Raw genomic sequence first — 24,582 nt, forward strand, 5'->3', positions numbered from 1 at the left:
AAGCGTGATCTAGTTTTGGGGCCTGGAGGAAGATTAGGACATTTTCCCAGGGATCCCAATGATTATCCCTGGTAGCGCAGTTTGGGGCTGAGACCTGAGAGGGGAGTTTCCTTTGCTCCTGGTCTGGTAAGATTAAAGGAAAGAAAGTAGGAAAGCCTAATTTCCCCTTCCTTATTATCCACAACAGCCCAGTCTGCATATTTATTCAGTAATTCCATAACATTCTATCAATCGGAAACTAATAGGGGAGAAGCCTGGATGATGACTGCAAAAAAAGTAATAGTGGATTTTTAAATGTAGAAATGTTTCCCTCATCACCCTTTTAATTTACAACCCCCACCCTCCCCCATCTTAACTACTGTCTTCCTCCCTATCTACTGGCATGTTGAATGCTTAAATGTAGTTTCTGCTCTTGTTTGTCCTTTCTCCTGTAGTAATCTGGAAGGTTTCCTAGAAGAATTTGCAGACATTGCTAAAGAGGATCAGATTAAGAAGCTACACGACATGCTGGGGCCACACATGCTGCGGAGACTAAAAGCTGATGTTTTCAAGAACATGCCATCTAAAACAGAGCTCATTGTCCGGGTGGAACTTAGCCCTATGCAGAAGTACGTGGGTGGGGTTTGGGAGTAGACCAGTCAGAATAAGCCCCTGGATCTGCATGTGGAGGGAAAGAAGAGGAATAAAGGGTTCTAATCTGTTAGAGACAGACTCCCAAGTGCAGGGAGTGTGGAATATAAAAATGCCAACTTGCAGTTCAATTGCTCAGAATAGCAATATAGTGGGATCTTTAAGGGTGAATGGAAAATATACTTAATTTGTGTATAACTCCTGTGTTGTGTTTTGTGCAGGAAATATTACAAATTTATTTTAACGCGTAATTTTGAAGCGCTAAATGCCCGAGGAGGTGGAAACCAAGTGTCTCTGCTCAATGTCGTCATGGACCTGAAGAAATGCTGCAATCATCCCTACCTCTTCCCTGTTGCTGCCATGGTATGCTTTCCTCATACCCATGTACCCCTAAAGAAAAGCCTTTTTGACTGCTCTGGTATCTTTTCCTTTCTCTTGCTGTGGTAACTCTTCTCCTTCCTATTCCTTCTGCAGGAAGCTCCAAAGATGCCAAATGGCATGTATGATGGAGGTGCTCTTATCCGAGGAGCTGGAAAATTGTTACTGCTGCAAAAGATGCTGAAAAAACTGAAGGAGGATGGACACAGAGTACTTATCTTCTCACAGGTATAATTATCAACTCCCCACCTCCAGCACCCATCCATTCTGCCCTTTGTCTTTTTCTTCTCATTTATCTCACTTTCTTCTGTACAGATGACAAAGATGCTGGATCTGCTGGAGGATTTCCTTGAACATGAGGGTTATAAATATGAGCGAATTGATGGTGGGATCACAGGGAACCTGCGACAGGAAGCCATCGATCGCTTCAATGGTTAGTTCTAGTTGCATAGGAGAGGTTACAATCCTTTTCTGTCTCCTATCTTGTCCCTTGCAGGTCAAAACTTTTTTTTTTTCCATCCTGGGATTTCCCAAGACACTTACCATCTCCTCCTCTGTTCTCGGCAGCTCCGGGTGCTCAGCAGTTCTGCTTCCTGCTTTCCACAAGAGCTGGAGGTTTGGGTATTAACTTAGCTACAGCAGACACCGTGATAATCTATGATTCTGACTGGAACCCTCATAATGATATCCAGGTATGTTGGGTTCCAGGGTTTTGGAAAGAGAGAGAGTCCCCAGTCACGTGACTAATCTGCTAGAGTGTGTGAGAATGGTGCTCTATCATATGGCTGTGGTTTCTCTTCTTGTGGATACGGTTGAGCAACATAGGAGCATGTTAGTGTGATGTAGCTGTGTGGTTGTTCTTTTCCTTGGGGATTGTGGTAGTATTGTAACTGTTGTTCTGTCTGCTTCCTTGTAGGCATTCAGCCGAGCACATCGCATTGGACAGAATCGGAAGGTGATGATTTATCGCTTTGTCACCCGGGCCTCAGTGGAGGAGCGCATCACACAGGTGGCCAAGAAGAAGATGATGTTGACTCATCTGGTGGTGCGTCCGGGCCTTGGTTCCAAGACAGGTTCCATGTCTAAGCAGGAGCTAGATGATATCCTGAAGTTTGGTACAGAAGAGCTCTTCAAGGATGAAGCTACTGAAGGTGAGGGAAGGGGATAGCTCCAAGGGACCCCTGGTAACTTGTCCTCTACATTTTGCCTTAAAAGAACTAGGTTTGTTGGGGTTTCAGTAACTTTGTATATTGTTCATTCCTTAGTGTCTTCACCAGACCAGTCTAGAATCTGTGGGTTGTGCCCATCAACCAGCAGATGGAGACAGAAAAAAAAAAGTAATAGTCCAGCCTTAGATGCTCTGTCTCCAGCAGATGGTGACATGTGGACTGTGTAGCTCCTGGACTGGCTACTGAAGCAGCTATTGATCTAGATGGAGAACTGGGCATCAGTTGAACAGAAGGCATCTTACTTGAGGATTTTAGCTTAAAAAAAAGGTGGGGGGAGTGACATTTTCTTGGCATCGTCAACAGACCAGGGCTTGTGGGTTTGTCCATTAACCAGCAGGTGGAGATAAGAGGAAAACTGTGTTCTGCCCTGTAGGGCATTGTTGTGCAGTTCAGATGAATCAGTAATTCTCTATCTCAAGCAGGTAGAAGATGGATCCCTTTGGGGGAAACTGTTTTGATTCACCTTCCTGGGTAGGGGTACACTTGGTAGTATTGGGTCCCTCCCCTGCTACTTTGATGACCCCTTCCTTCTTTTTTTTTTTTTCCCCCGTTACCCTTATTTATGTTTCAACGGTTTTTATTGATGATTCAACACTTGAAACAGAATCATTAAATTTGACGTTTTACAAGTTGAATAACACATGCCACTTGTATACATACAAACTTAATTTCTATCATCAATGTTTTTTTTATCATTTTCTCCCTCCCTCCCTCCAACCTTTTCCTGGCCACCAAACTGTTTACAATTATTTTATTAATTAAACAACATAAATTAAATATATAATTTATCTTATATCTCTTGGGGTGTCAGCATATTATTCTGGACATAGAATTTTTAATGTGCTACTTAGACAATACCCTCAAATATGCATTTCCTTCTCAATCACAGATTGTGTTGGTGACTTTTACCTTTGCAGAACCTTCTCCTCCCCCCAACTCCCTACCCCCCCTTCCGTCCTCTCCTAATTCCTCCTTACTTCATGGTGTCTGCTTCTTCCGAGTTACACTACAAGACTTTATCTGTCTAGAACTATAGGTTATTATCTACTGGGTGCTTTATTGTTGCTATAATTCTGTTTACTGTCAACATCACTATCGTTGCATTCCCTCTCTAGCTTCCCCCGATCCATTTATTCAGAAATTCCTACTGCCCTATGCCTTTTTCTAGATTGTACCAAGTTTGTTGAACATAGCACTTGTTGCTTTATGGGAGATAATTTTGCAAATATTTATTCCATATAGCAACAAAATTCTTTCTTTTCTTTGGGTAACCGTAGGCCGCCCGGGCCTCCCAGAGCATTAATTCATGGAATCTATTTCTCCAGTACCAAAAGGAGGGTGGTTCCTCTTGCAACCAGTGTTTAAGTATACATTTTTTTCCCACTGCATATGCCCCGTTATTTAAAAAGAAAAAAAGATTGTTTCAGAGTTGTATGGTTTTCTTACCCGAAGGGGGATCTATTTCCTTCAGTGATGAGTGCAAGCACTTTCACACTGGATGATTTCATTGGGCTGCAGCTTGTTTCACAGCTAAGACCCCAGTGTCCTTTGGGCTATTTCCCTTATGATAGTGTCAGCGGAAGCCACTAAGCGTGGCTTCCTTTGTGGCATTAGGCTGGCTGCTTTGGGGCAGTGCTAACCCTGTCGCTTTATCTCCCAGGCAGCAACTAGAGTCTGACATTTCTTTAGGGCAGGGTTGTCAATCCTCAGTCCTCAAGGACCACAATCCAGTTGTGCTTTTAAGATTTCCCCAATGAATGTGCATGAGATATGTTTGCATTCGCTGCCTCCATTGTATGCATCCGAGGTTGGATACCCTTGCTTTAGGGGAAGGGCACGGGTTGAGCTCTAAATGGAATTCGGCACTTGGAAGTGAAAGTCTGTTGCATTGATTGCTTCAGCTCCCTCAAAATGCAGAAGCAGCAGCTATTTTGTCTTCTTTCATAGGGGCTAAATTTTGGAATGATCTGATGGTCTACAATTCAGAAAGGTATTGAAAACATGGTTGTTTGAAACTTTTTTTATATTGCTAATTGCTATACTGCTAATATTTTGCTTTGGTAAAGATCTAGAATATTATTTTTTGCTAGGATAGTTTTAATAATACATGTGGATTTTATCCGGTTTTTGAGAGGGTCTCCCTCATCTGTCCCCCTCGCTGTTCCTTTTGTCCCTCCTTGGGATCTTAATTTACAGGCCTTGATTCACTTTCCTTTAGAGCCTCTCTACCTGTTCTCCTAAGGACCTTAAATTTAAAGGCGTTCTTTCTGGTGGCTATCTTGTCTGTGTGGTGTGTATCGGTTGCAAGCCTTGCTGTGCTGGGAGCCTTTTCTGGTTTTCTCTGCCTAAAGTAATGTCAACTTTTTTTCATTTGAACCAGTCAGTCTCGTTGCCAGTCCTTCGTAGAAGCTAGATGTCAGGATAGTGTCGAAGGTGTACTCGAGTAGGATGGAGGATTTTTATCATTCGAAGCGTCTTTTTATCCTTTTTAGTGGAGGCCACAAGAGGTTGGTGGCTTCTAAGCAAGGTTGGTGGATTAAGAGTGCGGTAGCCTCTACATACTTGCTGGCTTGCGGAGACAGTTCCAGAGGTTCTCAAGACCCATTCTATACTAAGGGTCAGGCGGCGGCGTGAACAGAGAGCTCTCTGGTGCCACCAGTGTATTATTGCTTTCTATACTGCTTGAACTGATATGCAGAGCTAGTTGGTGTACATACTTACAAATGAAAGTAATAACTACAATAATATAAAGGACAGAGTGCACTTACACAGAAAGGGATCAGTCACAGATAGCAAATCAAGTCAAAGGACAAGCTTCAGTCACAACCAGGTATAAATTTTAAAAAACCCCAAAACTTAGACATTGCCAAAGAGAGAGAGACTGTGTCCACATAGTCTGTGTCAAAAGGCTGACCAAAGAACCAGGTTTTTATTGCCATCTTAACCTCTTTTAGTGAGACAATACTACGTATACTTAGAGGTAACTCATTTCAGATAGCTGGGGCCTAAAGTAAAAAGCAGCATGCCTTTTGGACATCGGTGGTTGGTCTTCGTTGCATTCGTTCATTCGTCACTATAGAGTGGACGTTCAGACACATGAGGATGGTCGCTACTTTGTTACTGTCTATCACTCTGTCTGGAGGGGCGCTAAGGAAGGAGAAATTAGACCTTACCTGCTAATTTGCTTTTCTTTAGTCTTTTCAGACTGGCCCAGATCCCACCTATTGGTTCTTGTTAGTACTCTGCTGTTGGGTAGTTCATTTGGTGGATTTCACTGGCAGCTGTTGATGGATTTCTAGTTTTTTGTTTTGTTTTTGTCTGCAAGGCATTGGCTAGTTTGTTCTATCTGGTTTTGCATGGTATGTTACCAAGCAAATATTTACAAAAAACAAACAAACAACCCCACAGTAAAAGTTAAAGCAAAACAATTGGAGGAGCAACTTTATTGTGCTCATGGCTCACTGAGTTGTTTCAGCTGTGGGTTTCACAGGAGAAAGGAGAACAGACTAGTGTTCTGGGAGTTTATGGTTTCTGTGCTTTGGGACCTTCCATACTGGCTGTCTTCTGGATGGCCCACTGTAGTTGTAGGTGCTCTCAGGGATCAGTGTTCTCAGACTCTACCCGCTGCTAGAAGTGCATAATCCATCAGCCTTCTCTGGACAAGTCTGAAGGGACTAAAGGAAAGCAAAGCAGATTAGCAGGTAAGGTCTAATTTCTCCTTTGTACCAAGCTAATCATTGCAGGCTCAGACACTTGAAAGTGCAAATAACTGTCTCCCTACATTTTTTATGAGAGTTTACTTTGAATGTGTTTAGCACAAAGTGTAACCAAGGATATTTGTATCTATTGTGGGCCTTGGACAGCATCTGTGTAATTCAGCGCATGATGTCTCCTGCTGCAGGTGAGAACAAAGAAGGCGAGGACATCAGTGTTATCCACTATGATGATAAAGCTATTGATAGACTCCTGGACCGGAACCAAGATGAGACCGAGGACACAGAAATTCAAGGAATGAATGAGTACCTTAGCTCTTTCAAAGTTGCCCAATATGTGGTACGGGAGGAGGAGATGGGGGTAAGTGTGGTGCACATATTGGATGTTCTTAGCTCCGTCAGTGGTCCCAGAGTGTGGTCTGGAAGGTGGGGTGATCATCATCCTAGCAGTAGCTTAAGGTTGGGGGCTGTATTCTTTTTTTGTGTGTGTTTTGCTTTTTATAAGTCTGCCTGGGTGTTTCTGACAAGAGAAGAAGTGGGAGATAATTATAATAGGAAGAAAGTAGTTTCTTATAGTCACCGTCCTATTTTCTGTGCTTGACAGGAAGAGGAGGAGGTGGAACGGGAGATCATTAAGCAGGAGGAGAGTGTGGACCCTGATTACTGGGAGAAGCTTCTGAGGCATCATTACGAGCAGCAGCAGGAAGACCTGGCCCGCAATTTGGGCAAGGGGAAAAGAATCCGCAAACAAGTCAACTACAATGATGGGTCCCAGGAGGATAGAGGTATGTGCCCTCAGATCACTGCATATATCTCAAATCAACCAGACACTCGGTGGTCTATTTTATGGCCCCAAACCTATGCAATGACCTATCCTCCTACTTACTGAATGAGCAATCTTTTTTCCAACTTTTGAGTTATTTTTTTCAACAGTCATTTCATTTGCAGTAGACGGGGCTCCACATGCAGCAGTGGGGACTTGTGATGGGAAGAGCTTAATGTATGAATGGACTGTCCTGTTTTATCATTCCTTTTCTCTTGAATGTTATTTTTAGTTTAATTGTACATCGCTTAGGTCCACATGCTGGTTTTATGCGGTATAGCAAGTTTTTATTAGGCTGTAAACTGTATAGTCCCCTTCCCTCAGTTATTAGATACCCAGTGTTATGAAACGCCTAGCCACCCGCCTGGGGTTACTTAGCAGCCACTCAGAGGGTCTATCCCCAGCACAGCTCAGGTCCACATGAACCTGCCATGTGCTCTACACTAGCACCCTCCTCCCACCAACAGGGTCACAGTCGCCTCTGGGCGAGTCTCCCACTTCGAAATTATCCCCAGTGATTTCTAGGTTACTGGAGGCCACATTCCCAGTGGTCCCTCAGTTCTCACAGACCCAACACACAAACCATTAGGATTCTTTATCGGTCCAGATGGGCAGAACAAGCAAACATTGTGTTTATTATCTTTAAAGTATTGAACAGTGGAACAAAATAGTGCAAGTAGACAAACAATAACGAATAACTGAAATACGGATCAATTATAATACTAAGTAAACATTTGCATTCTGGCTGAACAGTACCTGGGAAGATCGGGATGTATAATTCACCGAGCCTCAGCAAAGAGATTTATCTCTTTCTTCCTGGTTAAGACTGAAGCAGCAGCCAGCCCCTGCTGGGTAATTTCAAAACTCCAGGCCAATCAGAGCCCAGAACAGTCAAGTTTCAAATAAAACTGGTTATATCACTACAGGCACTTCCTATTTGTGTGCCAAATAAAAGAAAGTCAGTCCTCTGTAACAACTTTAAGCATAAACATGCACCATCTGCTGGCTAACCAGCAGAAGTACACTTCAGACATAATTAAACAGGAAAATATCCAATATATTCCAATATATTGTATCCAATTTATTTTACAGGCTTAAAACACACCGTTTCTTCACACCCAGAGCATTCAGTTCTCAAACACCCAGTAGACACTGGATGTTACACAGCCCATGGTCTCTTGTCACTGAACAGACCTCACAGTATGTGCTGAATCTCTCTCCTTTCTCTCAGATTGGCAGGATGATCAGTCCGATAACCAGTCTGATTACTCTGTGGCTTCAGAAGAGGGTGATGAAGATTTTGATGAGAGGTCAGAAGGTAAGTGTCAAAGGAAGTGGTTTTATTCCATTGATGTAGCATTATCCTGGGATTGTAGTTTTGTTCTGCGCAGGGCAGTTCCCAGGTTCATTGAGTCCTGGCCTATAGCACTTGTATCATTGTGTGTATGTGTATATATATATATATATTTTTTTTTTTTTTCAAATCTTTATTGCAAATGCCAAATACATTGCAAAGAATGAACTGAAATAGCTGAATACATATAGCCAATAATCAACAGCTCAGCAATCATCTCAAATTTCTCACACCCTTCCCCTCCTCCCCTTAACAGTGTCGGGGGTCTTCTCCCAAGGTCTATGTGATCTAGGTCTTTGGCACTGCTCCTGACGATCAACATAAAATGCACAGGATGTACCCAAGAGTGAGTCAGGTGACCACATTAGCTCTCCATACTTGGTAACAGTCCCAGGTCAGGTGCAGCAACCTAGCCTCTGAAGGAGCACTTGGTTGCTTCCAGTCTTTGGCTAGTGTGAAATGGGCTGCTGTAAAAATATGAATAGCCAACTTAAGCTGGACAGGCTTGATCCTCACAGGCTTATGGTGAAGCAAGCGATGCTCTGCCTTCAAGGGATATGGCAGCTGCAAAATCTGCTGTATCAAGTCAGTAACACAACCCCAATAGGGTTGAATAACAGGACAAGTAAACCAAAACATATCCCCAGGCATGCCACAATTAGGCCAACACATACCAGTACCAGATTTAAAAGAAGTCTTTGTGGTGCATTTTATGTCCATTTTTTATCAGAACACTACAATATAGTACTCATCATCCCAGGCATGAATCCCGGTGCATATTGCATTGCCTTATACAAAAAAAACGTGTTCCCCCCCCCCCCCCCCCCCCCGGAAATAATTTTTTCTTAACATCATACCAGGTTTTCAGGGGCCCTTCTATATTTACCGGTATCCTTTTGATGTACTCAAGGATCTGGGAGAAAGGAAGCCAAGGAACTGCCCTCAGTGATAACAATCCCACCCAGCATTGTTCCGTCAGCACCCACACCTTGGGAGACCATGAGAGCCAGTCTGCCAAAATTAGGGGTTGCATTGCCTGATAGTATAAAAAAATCAGGTACTGTCATTCCACCATTTTTGCTGGGATGATACAAGGCCCATCCCTGACCCAAGGAGGGCATTTGTTCCAACTATAGTGAAACCTAAGAAACCTAAGAAAAAAAAGTGTTTGGGATTGGAAGGGGCAAGACCATAAAACAGGTACAGCAATTTCAGCAAAGCATACTTTTGATGGCACTAATTCATCGCACCCATGAAACATTTAAGCCCTATCACCTGTATAATTAAAAAAACATTTTTTTTTTAACTCGTACCTCCACTCCCCCCGCCCCCAGCAGCCCGGCGGCCAAACCGTAAGGGACTGAGAAATGACAAGGACAAGCCGTTGCCTCCTCTCTTGGCTAGAGTTGGTGGGAACATAGAGGTAAGTCACTCCTAGGTAGCTGTAACCTCTGACCCCATTTAAACCAGCTTCTGACAATCACTGAACTTGTCTCCTTTAATTTGTCTCCCTTCCTGTCATGATAGGTACTTGGCTTCAATGCTCGTCAGCGCAAAGCCTTCCTGAATGCTATCATGCGTTATGGCATGCCACCTCAGGATGCCTTCACCACACAGTGGCTTGTGCGGGATCTTCGGGGCAAGTCAGAGAAAGAATTCAAGTGAGCTTTGTTATTTTTTGGGTGGTCGAGAGGGTGCTGTCTCCAGATTTATTTTGTGTAAACTCTGCTCTTAAGCCAAGATCTCATAAGGTGTAATATGTAGAATTAACATTTAAGGTGTGCTTTGGAGTTCTTTTAATCAAACTGGAGGTGCCTAATATAATTAGGACTGTATCTGTATCCTTTTGCCACATTTTTTAAAGTTTTGATGATATCTTTTGGAACTTAATGATCTCTTTCCCTCTTCCCCCAAACATAGTATATAATGGTATTGGCCCACCTATTAGTAATAAGAGTCTTGTTTTTATTCTTTCTGCTGCCTTGCATGCAATGAAGCTACAAAGTAGTAAATTTAAAATGAATCGGAGAAAATGTTTCTTCACTCAACGTGTAGTTAAACTTGGGAATTTGTTGCCAGAGAATGTAATGAAAGCAGTTAGCTTAGTGGGGTTTAAAAAAGGTTTGGATGACTTCCTAACGGAAAAGTCCATAGACTATTGTTAAAATGGACTTGAGGAAAATCCGCTGCTTATTTCTGGGTTAAGCAGCATAAATATATTGTACTTTTATGGGATCTTTTCCAGGTACTTGTGACCTGGATTGGCCACTGTTGGAAACAGGATTCTGGGCTTGATAGGCCTTTGGTCTGTCTCAGTATAGCAGTACTTATGTACACAGGCACCTAGGTCTCTGACACTGACGGACTAGCTAGTAAGCTGTCAACAGATTGTGAAAGGTTATGCTGACACTCTAGGAGCTATGATTAGGTTAATGCCCTAAACAACTGTAAAATGAACACAAGATGAACTTTATATGATAATCCCTACTGCAGTTCCAATGTAGATGTTTTGTGATGCAGATCCACTGGCTATGATCTTGGTACTGGTGGAATTGTCCATGTTAATGAGTGGTGTCCCTCCTTTGTCAGGGCCTATGTCTCCCTATTTATGCGCCATCTCTGTGAACCAGGGGCTGATGGTGCTGAGACATTTGCAGATGGAGTTCCTCGCGAGGGTCTGTCTCGGCAACATGTTCTCACCAGAATCGGGGTCATGTCCCTCATCCGCAAAAAGGTGCAGGAGTTTGAGCATGTGAATGGGCGATGGAGTATGCCAGAGCTAGCGGAGACAGAAGACAGCAAAAAAGCTTCTCAACCAGAGTCTCCATCACCTAAAACACCAACTCCATCTACACCGGGGGACACACAGCCCAACACACCAGCGCCAGTTGCCAATGGTGAGTTACAGCGCCGCCCTCCCCCACTTCCATCAGCATCGAGTGATTCTTAGCACTACATACTGGGACCTATTACTAACAGTGGATTTCAAGCATATTTCTGTGAGCCACAGTAACAAGCTTCCTCCCACTGATAAGATAGAGAATAAAGTTTGTTACATTAGCAATGGATTGGGTCAGTTGTACTTAATATTTTCATAAGTGGTAATGTACCTGGGGAGCCTGGTAGGAAAAGGGATTTAAAAATTTTTTTTTTAATGATGATGCGTTCAAGAGAGGCATTAAAAAAACCCCATAGTTCTCTATACTACAAGACACATAGGTTCTACGTGACTTTCCTTTGGTTTGTTCTTGTGTGCCCTGTATTACAGTCCCAAGCCCAAGGTATGATGAAGGATTGTCAGGCGCACAGAGAGTAATCTGTCTGTTTAGGAGGGCTGCTCCAAATGCTGAGCAGACCCTTAAAGGCATGACAGGACATTATCAGCATTCATGGGACGTAACCCTTCAGTGAAGTGTGGCTTGGGTTTTATCGGACCAGTTACAAATAACCTTACCACTGTAATTCGAACTGACTTGTATCTCCTGTAGCAAGGCAGATCAGCTACAACTCAGGATAGAGTACACACGTTTATTTAGTTATAAAATTTATACCCCATGCCATCTACAATTCTAGGTGGTTTACAAACTCACATCCATAATAATTTTCACATAAAACACACAAAAAATGCTAAAAATAAACATCAAAGTACCAGGTACTTTGAGCCATAGGAGCCAACGTTTCAAAATTGATTGGGGGTGCTGAATTTTTTTTTTTTTTACAGGTGGTGCTTGCCCCCCCTCCCTCTCCTCTGAGTTCCAGGCCCCCCTCCCTCTCCTCCAACTGCCAGTCCGACCGCAGCCCGATCTCTTCTCCCACAACAGTCCTCCACCCCTGCCCTTGCCTTCCTGCGTGCCACCTAGAATTTTAAAAGTCATCTTACCTCGGGGCCCGGCGGCAGCAGTGAAAAGCGAGCAGGCTCGGCGCTTCAGCCTTCCCTACTCTCGTCTCAGCTCTGGTTCCCCTCAGGGAAGGCTGAAGTGACGAGCCTGCTTGCTTTTCACTGCTGCCGCCAGGACCCCGAGGTAAGATGACTTTTAAAATTCTGGGCGACACGCAGGAAGGTGTGAGGGCGGACTGGCGGAGAACTGTTGAGGGAGAAGAGGGTGGGCACCGGGCAGGTTGGGCTGGCAACTTACGACGTCCGGTGGGTCAAATATTGGGGTGCTCGAGCACCCACGGAGTTGGTGCCTATGCTTTGAGCAGTAGAAGCTGTTCCCCTACTTTTGTCTTGAGAAATAGCTATGGGAATAAGGTACTGCTGATGGAGGGATGGGAAAAAATATTTTGTTCCCACTCTAGGATTTTTCTCATCTCTTCAGACCATTCCCAACAAGTGGGTATATGCTCTCCTATAGCAGATGGAGATGAGAACTACTGAGTGATGTCACCCTGTAAGGTCCTGTGCAGTCTTGAGTCAGCCAGTATTTCTCAGTCTCTCCAGACCGTTCCCAAACCCACCTGGATGGTGGTGGAGGATTCGCTGGTTAGGAAGGTCCTGAGTTGTGGCGCACAGCTAGGATTGGGAAGGCTCTGTGATACAAAATTAATAAATGGTAGAACAAATGGCTAACTGTGTATATAAGTTTTAAACTTCTGGTTATTGTCTTCTTCCCATGGGTTCTTGGGGATTTGTTTTGATTTTTGTTCTACTGTTCTGCTTGGTCAATGGAAATACTGGCTGACTCAGAACTGCATTGGACCTGATTAGGGTGATGTCACTTAGTAGTTCTCTGTCTCCATCTGCTGGTAGGAGAGTGTATAACCATAGCTTAGATTACTGCAATTCGTACTATATTGACTGCACAAAACGTTTGAAATACAGGTTGCGGTTGGTACAAAGTTCAACTGATAGGTTGATTTACTGTGCATTTAAATGTGATTCACTGGAAAGTCTCAAGGAAAGAAATTAGCAAGTGAGATCCAATTTCTCTTGTTTGATGCTAACAGAACTGGGTGGGTTGAACTGCAGGTGGGCACTGACAAGTGGCATTCATGGCAGCTGGTTAATAATTTCTGAATAGAGTCTTATTGATGGTGTCTTTGGGGGGGGTCGGGTGTGTGTGTCTTCCAGAAGAGCCGTCAAAGGTTGAAGAAGGGGCCAGTAAAGAGGACATCCAAGAGGCTGAGAAGGAATCAAAACCAGCAAGTGAGGCAATAGAGGTGAGTAGTGATCACCATCTTTATAGTTGCTCATCCAGGAACCTGTGTGGCACTAGTCTATAGGCTAGAACAGATGAAAAGTCCCTCTGCAGTGCCACAGGCAGGTTGGAACAGGTACATTATTCCCCCCTCTCCCATTTCCTACAGCTCCCCCTCTCCAGTCTAGTACTGGTATCCTATCATCCATTCCCCATAGCACCCCTGTCTCTCACTCTCCCCCCGTCATAGGCTGGAACAGATATCTGAAAGTAAAATATCACACAGCTGAAGTCAAATTAGAACAACCTATGAATAAAGTTCACCTATAAATTAGTGTGTGTTCATAAACCAGAAGAAACAGAAAAAAAATAGGCAGATAAAGATCAGTCTGCCCATCCAACTACTCTCCCTATCACTCCCTTAGAGATCCTATGTACTGTACTTGTTCCAAGTTCTCTTGAATTCAGATACTGTTTTTGTGTCCAGTACTTCCACTGAAAAGCTGTTCCATGAATTCGCCACCAATTCTGTGAAGAAGTGTCTCCTCAGGTTACTTCTGAGTCTATCCCCTATCACCTTCATCCTATGCCCCCCTCATTCCAGAGCTTCGTTTTGGTTGAAAGAGACTCTCTTCCTGTGCATTAATGCTGCATAGGTTTTTAAATGCTGCTATCATATCTCCCTTCTCCCGCCTTTCTTCCTAAGTATACATACTGAGATTTTAAAATCTGTCCCTGTATGCTTGATGACAGACCACTGACCATTTTAGTAGCCGCCCTCTGGACCTACTCTAACCTGTTTATATCTTTTTGAAGGTGCGATCTCCAGAATTGTACACAATATTCTAAATGAGGTCTTATACAGGGGCTTGATCACCTCCTTTTTCTTACTGGCCATTCCTCTCCCTATGCACACAAGCATCCTAGCTTTCACTGTCGCCTTTTCTGCCTGTTTAGCCACCTTAAGATCATCACATATGGTTGCACTCAAGTCCCACTCCTCTTTCGTGCACAAAAGTTCTTCACTCCCTAAATTGTACCATTCCCTCTGGTTTTTGGAGCCCAAATGCATGACCCTGCATTTTTTATCATTAAATCTTTAGCTGCCAAATTCCAGACCATTCCTCTAGCTTTGCTAAATCCTTCCTCATGTTATCCACACTATCAGGAGTGTCTACCCTATTGCTGATTTTGGTATCATCTGCAAAGGTGCAAACCTTACCAGGCAGCCTGTTGGTAATATTGCTTACAAAAAAATGTTAAAAAGTACTTGCCCAAGAACCGAACCTTGAGGCACACCACCTTTTTCTCAGAGTGAGTTGCATTTACCAGTACCCTCTATACCCTCTATACCAGTACCGTATGACCAAAGACTTGCTGACCTGAACATGTATACCCTGGAGGAAAGGAGGAACAGGGGTGATGTGATACAGACGTTCAAATACTTGAAAGGTATTAATCCGCAAAAAAATCTTTTCCGGAGATGGGAAGGCGGTAGAACAAGAGGACATGAAATGAGATTGAAGGGGGGCAGACTCAAAAAAGATGTCAGGAAGTATTTTTTCACGGAGAGGGTGGTGGATGCTTGGAATGCCCTCCTGAGGGGTCCCATGATGCAACGCGGCTGATCGGACGCACGCGATCTAGCTCCGCTCCCGACGCCCCTGAAAATCTGCAAATTTAACCGCACAAAGCTCTTTTAAATTACAAAAAACGGAGTCGCGTACAGCGGAAGAGCGGGGCAGCGCATCGGCGCCCTAATCAACAGCCTTACGAGGACGAGAGACGGGTATGCCCGCTAAGACCCAGCGGCCTAAAAAGACCCGCGAGGTGGAAGCGCGCGCCAAAATGGCGACGATAAACATGGCCGCGGGGGAGGTCAGCCAGCCAGCAGACGCCTTTAAAGACTTGATTCAACAAGTTACCGCAATTCTGGAAGAAAAACTATCCAAGTTCCAGACATCAGTGGAACAAATCAGAGAGGCTGTGGAGCGGCAGGGCGCGAGGCTGCAACAAGCAGAGGAAAGAATCTCCAGACAGGAGGACAGGGCAGAGGCAGCAGACACGAGGTTGGTGGCACTTGAACAGAAATGCGGGAAACTGGAGCAGCAACTAGACGATCTGGAGAATAGGAGCAGAAGAAACAATGTGAGAGTAGTGGGACTTCCAGAAACAGTAAAAGAGAAAGATTTATGGCATTTCATGGAGTCATGGCTACCGGAAAAGCTGGGATTAAAGGAGCCTGAGAATGGATTGAAGGTTGAGCGGGTACACAGACTCGGTGCTCTGAAAGAGGGAAATGCACGCCCTAGGACGGTTATTGCCAGAATCCTAAATTATGCTGATAAGGAAAAACTTCTATTAGCATTCCGGAAAGGAAAAGGGGGCCTGGAATACGAGGGGCATAAAATCTTACTGTTTCAGGATTACTCTGCCGCAGTAACTGAACAGCGTCGAAAGATGGGACAGCATTGCAAGAGGCTGTATGAGAAAGGAGTGAAGTTTGCATTGCTTTTCCCCGCTAAAGTTCGTATCATGCAGGATAACAAAGTACTGTTCTTTACAGAACCTAAAGATTTGGAGAACTATGTGGAACGTATGCAGTTTTGAAAGTATGTTTTTCAGTTTACAGTTACCAATTTTCTTATTTCACAAATTCTGAGACAAAGAAAATATGGCCGCAGCCCTGATGGCAAATGTTAGTTGACAATGGGCAGAGCCCCACAGCAAGTTCAGCAAGGGGAAGGAGGCTCTCGACATGTGTTGGACGCTTGCAGGCTACTGGATCAGATTAACAAACGCTGCCTGCTAGAGAAGGATGCGCGTGGAGTTGGGAGGAGCAGGATCATGCCAAGCAATGAGCCGACACCCTTTCCGGTCTGGCAGCAAAGAGAGCCTCCTCAAAGTTCTTATTGTATCTCACTTTGCCCAAGCTGTGGGGCACGAGATGAGAAAAGTGGCAGTGCCTGAGGAGTTCTACACTCAGATATGACCTGCAAAGATTGTGAGCCTCTCAACTTGCAATTGATTATCTGTACTAGTTTAGTTATGTTTACGTTTTACATGCTATGGTTAACATGTTCCAAATGTTATAAGCTCCTTTAGTGGGTGGTCTGCTGACTGGTCTATGTAAAGAGACTTAAGTTTAAAGGCATTACGTTTAACAATGTAACACATGATACAAGCAGGGCACCATGGAGCAGAATCAGGACAGGCTCAAAGAAGGTTATAAGAGATTATCTTGTAGGGGGGGAGGGTAAGCTCAAGGGAACGGGGAGAGTTAGTGTTAGGGGGATGAATGACGTGAAGGACTGGTTGTGTGTGGAGGGGAGTATGATTGGGTTGAATGGGCGGGAGAGCTTGGAAGGCAAGGGGGGGTATCCTTCCATGGGAGGGGGGCAGGGAGTGAAGAGAAGGGGGGAGGGAGCGGGGAAGAAGTTGCTCACTGCACAAATGAAGAAGCTAACTAACACACTGTATGCTGGTACTAGAACTTCCTGGGGGGTTTGGCTGGGAGGCCCCCTTGGTATGAACCTCATGATATTTACTGAAAACTTTCGGCTATGGAGATTGCTTTTATATGGCTAGTTTGAGAGTGATATCACTAAATGTGGACGGAGTCCACTCACCAGTCAAGCGCTTTAAAATTTTACAGACATTACGGAAACAACAAGCTGACATCGCCTTATTGCAGGAAACACACTTGGGGAACGCTGAGCATATCAAATTGCGTAGAGATTGGGTGGGGGAAGTATACTACGCCTCTTACAATAATAGGCAGAGAGGTGTGGCAATCCTATTAAAAAAGAACTTGGCATTTGAGCTGCACAGATTATATCAGGATCCGGAGGGCCGGTATGTAATCATAGCAGGCCTTTTGCAGGGACAGAAAGTAGCTATATGCAGTATATATGCACCTAATATATATTCACAGAAGTTCTTTACCCTGTTGGCTGCAAAGCTCACCACCTTCGATAACTACCCGTTTATACTCGGGGGAGACCTTAATATAACCAGTGACCCCTCGATAGACAGGAAACCCGCTAAGATAGTCAGCAAAGACCATGATGGGAGGGGGGTGAACTTCCTTATCAATGAATTGGGAGTAATTGATATTTGGAGATTATTACACCTAGAAGAGAGAGAGTTTACTTTTTTTTCTCACCCACACGGAGTCCATGCACGCCTTGACTATGTGCTGATAAGTCAATCTTTAGTGAGATTGACTGAGAAAGCAGAAATTGGCGAGGCGGTCGTATCTGATCATGCCCCAGTGTGGGTCCAACTGAGGTGGGGTGGAAAGGAAAAGATGAACCGTTGGCGAATGAACCCGGCAATGTACCAGGACCAGGCCTTCTGCAAATATCTAAAGCAGGTGTGGAAAGAATATGTAGAAGACAATTCAAAGCAGCCAGTAAATAGCAGAATCTTTTGGGAAGCAGCAAAGGCAGTAATCCGCGGAAAGATTCTGGCGTATACCGCTGCACTCAATAGGAAAAGGGATGAGGAGCTTCACACACTTATAGCCCAGGTGCAGGGAGCAAGGAGAGAGCTTGTCCTCGCGCCCTCAGAGGTTAAAAGGTTGGAATACGCAGCAGCCAGAAAGAGATTACAGACAGCGCTAGATGCTAGAGCATTGTATGATATCCGTCTATATAAATACCGCATGCACAGATGGGGCAACAAAACGGGGAAACTGCTAGCAACCCTGGTGCGGCAAAGAAGTGGGAAAAGTTTCATAGGAAAAATTAAGGATAGACTAGGTAAAATTCAAACGGGGAGGACAGAGATTCAACAAGAATTTGTTCAATTTTATTCCTCACTCTACGCAAAGGGTTCTTTCTCAGAGGCCAGTTGTGAGAGTTTTTTTGCAGGGCTGAGATTGCCATCCCTTGCAGAGACTCAGGTGGCTAGTCTGAATAGACCAATTGAGGGGCAGGAGGTACTGAATGTCATAAAACAATTGAAATTGGCAAAGGCCCCTGGACCTGATGGCCTGGGAACAGAGTTCTATAAAATTCTGCAGGGTGAGTTAGTCCCTTCATTTGTGGCTATGTGTGAGGAGGTACGTGATTCTGGTGATATGGGTACTGTTCTGAACCATGTACATATCACGGTATTACCAAAACCCGGTAAAGATGTGGAGCTTGTAGGTTCTTACCGCCCTATATCCCTGCTGAACCAGGACATTAAGATCTTGGCAGCAGTCTTAGCAGCGCGTCTGGGCACAGTGGTCCCACATCTAGTGCATCAAGACCAAGTGGGCTTTGTAAAGGGCAGATTCGCCTCAGCCAACATACTGAAGGTCAGCCGCATTCTGTTGGAGGGCAGGAAAAAAGCAGGGGACAAGATCATGGCAAGCCTAGATGCCGAAAAGGCTTTCGACAAAGTAGTGTGGGAATACCTATTCTGGGTACTCCGCAAATTTGGTATTACAGGCGAGTTCCTGAAGTGGGTTCAGGCACTATATAGCAATCCCACTGCTCAAATTATAATAAATGATATGTTGACTCCTGTGGTGCGCTTGGGGGGAGGCACCAGACAGGGGTGCCCCTTGTCGCCCCTTCTGTTTATCCTCACCCTCGAGCCATTAGCGGCAAAAATCAGACAAGAGCCGACATTGAAAGGGGTTCAGGTAGGAGGTCGGGAATACCGCATAAATATGTTCGCTGACGACATGTTGTTACTGGTGGATGATGCATCCACAGGCATCTTCCAAGTGATGGACCTTATTAAAAAGTTTGGCCAATTTTCGGGTTTGTGCATCAACTTTGGGAAGTCGGAGGCACTTCCAATTAGTAACCCCTGTGCATGTGCCCAGATGTCAGATTTTCCGTTGGGATGGGCCAGTGAAGGGATCAAATATCTGGGAGTGTATTTAAGTGCAAGGGTAGACTGGGTGTACAAAAAAAATGTAGTGGAAAGACTGGAAGCCATTAAAAAGTTATGCAACAAATGGAAAGACCTCCCAGTCAGTTTTATGGGGCGAGTGGCTCTAGTAAAAATGGTCCTGCTACCGAAAATATTGTATCCCTTACAGATGGTGCCATTATGGATCTGTAAAAAGGAAGAGAGCCAATATCGCAGCATAATTACTTCATTCATTTGGCACGCGAAAAGACCCAGAATCTCATTTGCTAAATTGGTGCTAGATAAAACACAGGGAGGCCTCCGGCTCCCCGACCTTAGAGCATACAACGTGGCAGCACTGATGCGCTGGATACATGAGTTATATTCCGGGGGATCGACTTTCTCCCCGGATGATTTTTGGGAGAGTTGGTGTGCTCCTCTAGACCCATTCGTACTTATAGACAAGGCTCAGACTAGTGGTCTTGGCAAGGTAAAAATCAGCCCATACTTGCTTGCACTGCGGAGGGCCTGGAAATGGTGGAAAGAGCTTGGTGGCACTAGGGGAGGAGTGAGTCCTTTTGTCACGTTGACGGGGAACCCAGACTTCCCAGCAGGTCTTGGAAACACGGTATTTCAATCTTGGAAAGCAAGGGGGTGTAGATACATTGGGGAATTCCGTCAGGTGGGAGAACAGATTTTCCCGTCTTTCGAGCAGCTCAAGCGTGCATGGAACTTCCCTAATACCCAGTTTTATGCTTTTTTGCAAGCCAGGGACTATGTATTGTCAATAGAACGTAAAAACGGGGGCCCGGTAACCTTTAGTAAACTGGATTTAGTGCTCATGCAAGTGCCACCTATCTTAAACAAGTTGTCTATGTGGCATAAGATTATCAGGGACAATAGAAAGACTACATACCTGACACAACTAGCACATACGTGGAGTAAAGAAATTGGGGGCACAGTAACCGAGGAAGAATTAGGGACGGCCTTTGGAGAGCTTTGCAAAGTTACACCCAACGCTGCTTTGCAGGAGATACAATTTCGCATTTTGCACAGGGTTCACATCTCCAGGGCAAAAGGGAAAGCATTAGGGCTGTGGACAGATGATCAATGTGTGAGATGTAGGGCGCATGTGGGGACTCTGCTGCACTCTTTTATGGAATGCCCCAAACTGGATAAGCTCTGGCAGGGCGCTCTTACTCATATAGAACGTCTGGTACAAGCGGAATTTGACTGGTCCTACTCAGTTGTATACATGGGTAGCTCGATAAATCTGAGAGAGCAAGGGCTGAATGAGGCCCAATGTAAGTTCATTATAGTGGCCACCATACTAGTGAAAAAGTGTATCCTGATGTCTTGGATAGACAATGTCCCTCCCCAGCTCAATGTGTGGACGGGTCTTATGAGAGAAATGGCTAGCTGGGTACTGAAGACAATACAACCCCAGGCATCTACAGGTTTGCAGCAATATCGACTGATTTGGGGTAGAATCCCAGAGGCTGAAACCTTGCTAATAGATCCCTCAGCAGAGAGCAATTGAGGGCTAATTGATTGATTCTAAGCTAATACACGGAAAAGAGAGTGAAAGACATCTCCAAGCAGAAATCAAGGAGATTTGGAAGTGTCGGGTTAATAGCAGTGGGCAACAGGGGGGGGGGGGAGGGGGGATGGGAGGGATGGGAAGTTTAATCACAAAAAAGTCTAAGGTGTTCTACAAAATTACAAGACATAGTCATGTAGCCTTTCTTGTGATATACCTGTGTACTGGTTATCAACATGTTTGTTGTTGTATCAGAGGAAGTCCCCCTATAGGGACATGTTTATGTACTTCATGTCTGTATTTTTTCCCTGACAATACTGTACACCAAAGACACAATAAAGATATTTTCAAAAAAAAAAAAAAAAAAGGAATGCCCTCCTGCGGGAGGTGGTGGAGATGAAAACGGTAACGGAATTCAAACATGCGTGGGATATGCATAAAGGAATCCTGTGCAGCAGGAATGGATCCTCAGAAGCTTAGCTGAAATTGGGTGGCGGAGCAGGTGGGGGGAAGAGGGATTGGTGGTTGGGAGGCTAGGATAGGGGAGGGCAGACTTATACGGTCTGTACCAGAGCCGGTGATGGGAGACGGGACTGGTGGTTGGGAGGCGGGAAATACTGCTGGGCAGACTTATACGGTCTGTGCCCTGAAAAAGACAGGTACAAATTCAAGATATGAGTTTATCTTGGGCAGACTAGATGGACCATGCAGGTCTTTTTCTGCCATCATCTACTATGTTACTATGTTAGTGATGCCCGATCCGGCTCTTGAGAGGAGCAGGTTTTGAAGAAAGGGTTTTCGTCCAGAGTAATTGATACTATGTTGCAGTTTGGGTGTGGCGAATTTTTGAAAATTGGTGTCGGGAGCGTTCTTATTTTCCTTGGTGGATTTCGGTTCCGGAAGTGCTAGAATTTTTGCAAGATGGTGTGGATAGAGGTCTCGCTCTTTCCTCTTTGAAGGTACAGGTGGCGGCTTTGGCTTGTTTCCAGGGGAAGGTACAGGGTGTATCCTTGGCCTCTTAGGGCGTGGTTCGTTTTTTGCGGGGCGTGAAGTTGATTCGTCCGCCGCAGCATCAGGTAGTTACTCCGTGGGATTTGAATCTGGTGTTCGAGGTGTTGGTGGGTTCCCCCTTTGAGCCGTTGGTTTCGAGTACTTTTAAGGATCTCACTCTGAAGATGGTGTTTTTGGTGGCTATTGCTTCGGCTCGGCGGATTTCGGAGTTGCAGGCTTAGTTTTCTCGTGCTTCTTTTTTGACTTTGTCCCTGAAGCCTGTTCCATCTTTTTTGCCTAAGGTAGTTTCCTCTTTTCATGTGAATCAGGACATTTCTTTGCCGGTTTTGGGCGATAGGTCGGGAGATTCGACTCAACGCCGTTTAGCTAAATTGGATGTTCGTCGAGCTTTGCGTTCTTACTTGACAAGGACTCAAGTGTTTTGGTCCTCTGATAGGTTGTTTGTGTTGTATGGGGGACCTAAGAAGGGTGCTGCAGCTTCTAAAGCAACGATGTTCATATGGTTGAAAGAGGCAGGCTAGAGAGGATGCGAGTTTTGGTGCGGCAGTTCTGACTTCTGGTTTTTGGGGTTCCCGCCCTTAGACTATTTACTGCTTTGGTACTTCCCAAGCGTCTTGACCGGTCTGGAGGGTCGCTGAGGAAGGTGAAATTAGGCCTTGCCTGCTAATTTTCTTTTCTCTAGACCCTCCAGACCGGTCAAGAACCCACCCGGTATGTTTTAGTGTGGTGTGGTCTGCAGACTGTTTTTGGTTTTGTGCCTCAGGGTTGCTATGGCTGATAGGTCTTTAGTTTTGGACTCGTTTTCTGAAGTTCAGTGCATAGCCTCTGCGTTGTCAGGGGCGGACCGCAGCGCTTTGGTGTTCGGTCGACAGAAGCACATTCATGTCTATTTTGAGTTCTGAGTACAGGGTTCTATGTATTGGTTTTATGTGTTTGTTCTTTTCTGCTTTGTTACTGATTTACTGGCTGCTTGGGGGTTGGCAGGTGGCTTATACATTGTTACAGTTTTAGTGTTCTTAGCCTCCCTCTGCTGGTAGGAGTGCATAACCCAAGCGTTTTGACCGTAAGGCCTAATTTCACCTAATTGGTTTACTTTTACACTGTAAACATTTTCTGTAGCATTTCCTGGACTATAGTCACTCTGAGCCCTCTCCTACTTCAGGCTGTTGAATTTCTGTTATGCCTTCTTTTAAACAGGCTGTGACACCTGTGGAGGAGGTGAAATCTCCAGCAAAGCCATCAGGAGTCGAAGAGAAGCCTGTGGAAGAGGCAGAACTGAAGGAAAAGACTGAGTCAGAACCTATGGAAACAGAAGGAAAAGGTACTGAGGAAGAATGGAGTGGGGAGATAGACAAAAGTGATGTTGGAGGAGGTGTTGGGAGTTTTACTAGGAGGAACGACTTTGGTTTAGTACAAATAATTGTAAGGGACCTGATACATATTTAGGATTGGAGGTGAAAGCAGGGTCTGCATATGTGAAGTTCTTGTCTTGTTATTTCAGCTAGGTTAGGGAGGGGGAGGGTCTTTATTAGGGGAAAGGGAATTATACCACAAAAATAACAAATAACTATCATTTAAAAAAAATGTCTGCATATGTTGTGTTTTCACAGTTGAAGGAGAGAAAGTGGAGGAAAAGCCAGTAGCTGAAGGCCCTGTCACAAACATGGAAGAGAAAAAGGGTAAGAGACTTAATCCTCTGGGCTGGATCTGATAATAATGTACATGCTGGTAGAGGAAAGGAAGGACTTGTCATATCAGGGCTGAGGCTCACCAGTAATGTCTCTTCCAGAGGAGAAGGAAGAGAGAGAGCTTAAAGAGGTTAAGCTGCCAAATGGAGAAACCCCAAAAGAGTCTGCTGAGGAGAAACAGAAAAGAGCATCGGCTGCAGCAGCAAAACAAAGATTCATGTTCAATATTGCAGATGGAGGTTTCACAGGTATAAGTAGTAATTGACTTTGTTTTCTGATGTATATCCCTCCCCCCCCCCCTCAAAAGTGAGCATTTCAGAGCAAAAGTGGGTCATATTCACTTTTCACATTTCTAAGCAGAACTATCTTTACTTTTAGAAAAATGACAGATTAAAGCCAATTCAGATATTTCTTGTACTGAAATTTTATCATAAGGTGACTGTTTATCTCATGACTTTCCTAAAAGCAAAGAAAGTTCTGCTTAGAAATTGGACATGGCCTGTTTTTGGTCTAAAGAGTTTAATTACAGTTGGAATTCTGGATAATTCTTCCCTTACTACCCATCCCCTCCCCTTGTTATAGCTGAGAATCTGTGCTGATTTCACTTTTTCCTCTCACTAGAGCTTCACTCTCTGTGGCAGAATGAGGAAAGGGCGGCGACTGTTACTAAGAAAACCTATGAAATTTGGCATCGTCGGCATGATTATTGGCTTCTGGCTGGCATCATTACGTATCCTTTAATGTATATGTGACTTGCATAGGGAGGGGTTGGGGTGGGAGGAAGGATGATGACTATGTATGGTTTGGTTTTCCTAAGCTACCATCTCTGTAGTCACGGCTATGCCCGCTGGCAGGACATCCAGAATGACACGCGCTATGCCATTCTTAATGAGCCCTTCAAGGGAGAGATGAACCGTGGTAACTTCCTGGAGATCAAAAACAAATTTCTGGCACGGCGCTTCAAGGTTAGAGTTCTCAGGGATATGGCCTTAGAATGTAGAGGTAATGTAATGTAATATGATTCTTGTATCCCGCTAGCTCCCACAAAACAGTGGTTCAATGTGGGGAACAAAAAAAAAAAACCTGAAAAATCCCACAGTTCAACAGAGTTAATCCAAAAAAATTTTTAAATAAGTTTTCAAATTTTTGTGAAAAAAAAGATGGAGATGTTTGCAAATCTAAGAGCAAAGAGAGCCAGAAATGTGTAGCCTGATAGCAAAAAGTCATC

General features: G+C 44.5%; 1 protein-coding gene and 1 non-coding gene across 9 annotated transcripts in view; both read left to right on the forward strand.

Moving 5' to 3' along the window:
• The window catches only part of CHD4 (chromodomain helicase DNA binding protein 4), a 65,854-nt gene that overhangs the window by 34,356 nt on the left and 6,916 nt on the right, over nucleotides 1-24,582 (forward strand). For 5 of the 8 annotated variants that reach the window (XM_030188328.1, XM_030188329.1, XM_030188327.1 and 2 more), the window contains exons 19-36: nucleotides 435-608; nucleotides 852-993; nucleotides 1,105-1,236; nucleotides 1,324-1,441; nucleotides 1,576-1,700; nucleotides 1,925-2,159; nucleotides 6,139-6,311; nucleotides 6,555-6,735; nucleotides 8,005-8,091; nucleotides 9,462-9,550; nucleotides 9,655-9,788; nucleotides 10,717-11,024; nucleotides 13,199-13,287; nucleotides 22,864-22,987; nucleotides 23,277-23,345; nucleotides 23,456-23,602; nucleotides 23,976-24,084; nucleotides 24,187-24,319. In XM_030188328.1, the coding sequence (XP_030044188.1) occupies nucleotides 435-608; nucleotides 852-993; nucleotides 1,105-1,236; nucleotides 1,324-1,441; nucleotides 1,576-1,700; nucleotides 1,925-2,159; nucleotides 6,139-6,311; nucleotides 6,555-6,735; nucleotides 8,005-8,091; nucleotides 9,462-9,550; nucleotides 9,655-9,788; nucleotides 10,717-11,024; nucleotides 13,199-13,287; nucleotides 22,864-22,987; nucleotides 23,277-23,345; nucleotides 23,456-23,602; nucleotides 23,976-24,084; nucleotides 24,187-24,319 (2,569 nt within the window). The remainder of the gene's footprint in view (nucleotides 1-434; nucleotides 609-851; nucleotides 994-1,104; nucleotides 1,237-1,323; nucleotides 1,442-1,575; nucleotides 1,701-1,924; nucleotides 2,160-6,138; nucleotides 6,312-6,554; nucleotides 6,736-8,004; nucleotides 8,092-9,461; nucleotides 9,551-9,654; nucleotides 9,789-10,716; nucleotides 11,025-13,198; nucleotides 13,288-22,863; nucleotides 22,988-23,276; nucleotides 23,346-23,455; nucleotides 23,603-23,975; nucleotides 24,085-24,186; nucleotides 24,320-24,582) is intronic. The other 3 variants (XM_030188330.1, XM_030188326.1, XM_030188324.1) reach the window with 2 other exon arrangements.
• On the forward strand, nucleotides 11,376-11,506 carry LOC115458481. The gene has a single exon (XR_003940079.1).

The sequence above is a fragment of the Microcaecilia unicolor genome, chromosome 14 (genome assembly GCF_901765095.1).
Source record: "Microcaecilia unicolor chromosome 14, aMicUni1.1, whole genome shotgun sequence".
NCBI classification, from domain to species: Eukaryota; Metazoa; Chordata; class Amphibia; order Gymnophiona; family Siphonopidae; genus Microcaecilia; species Microcaecilia unicolor.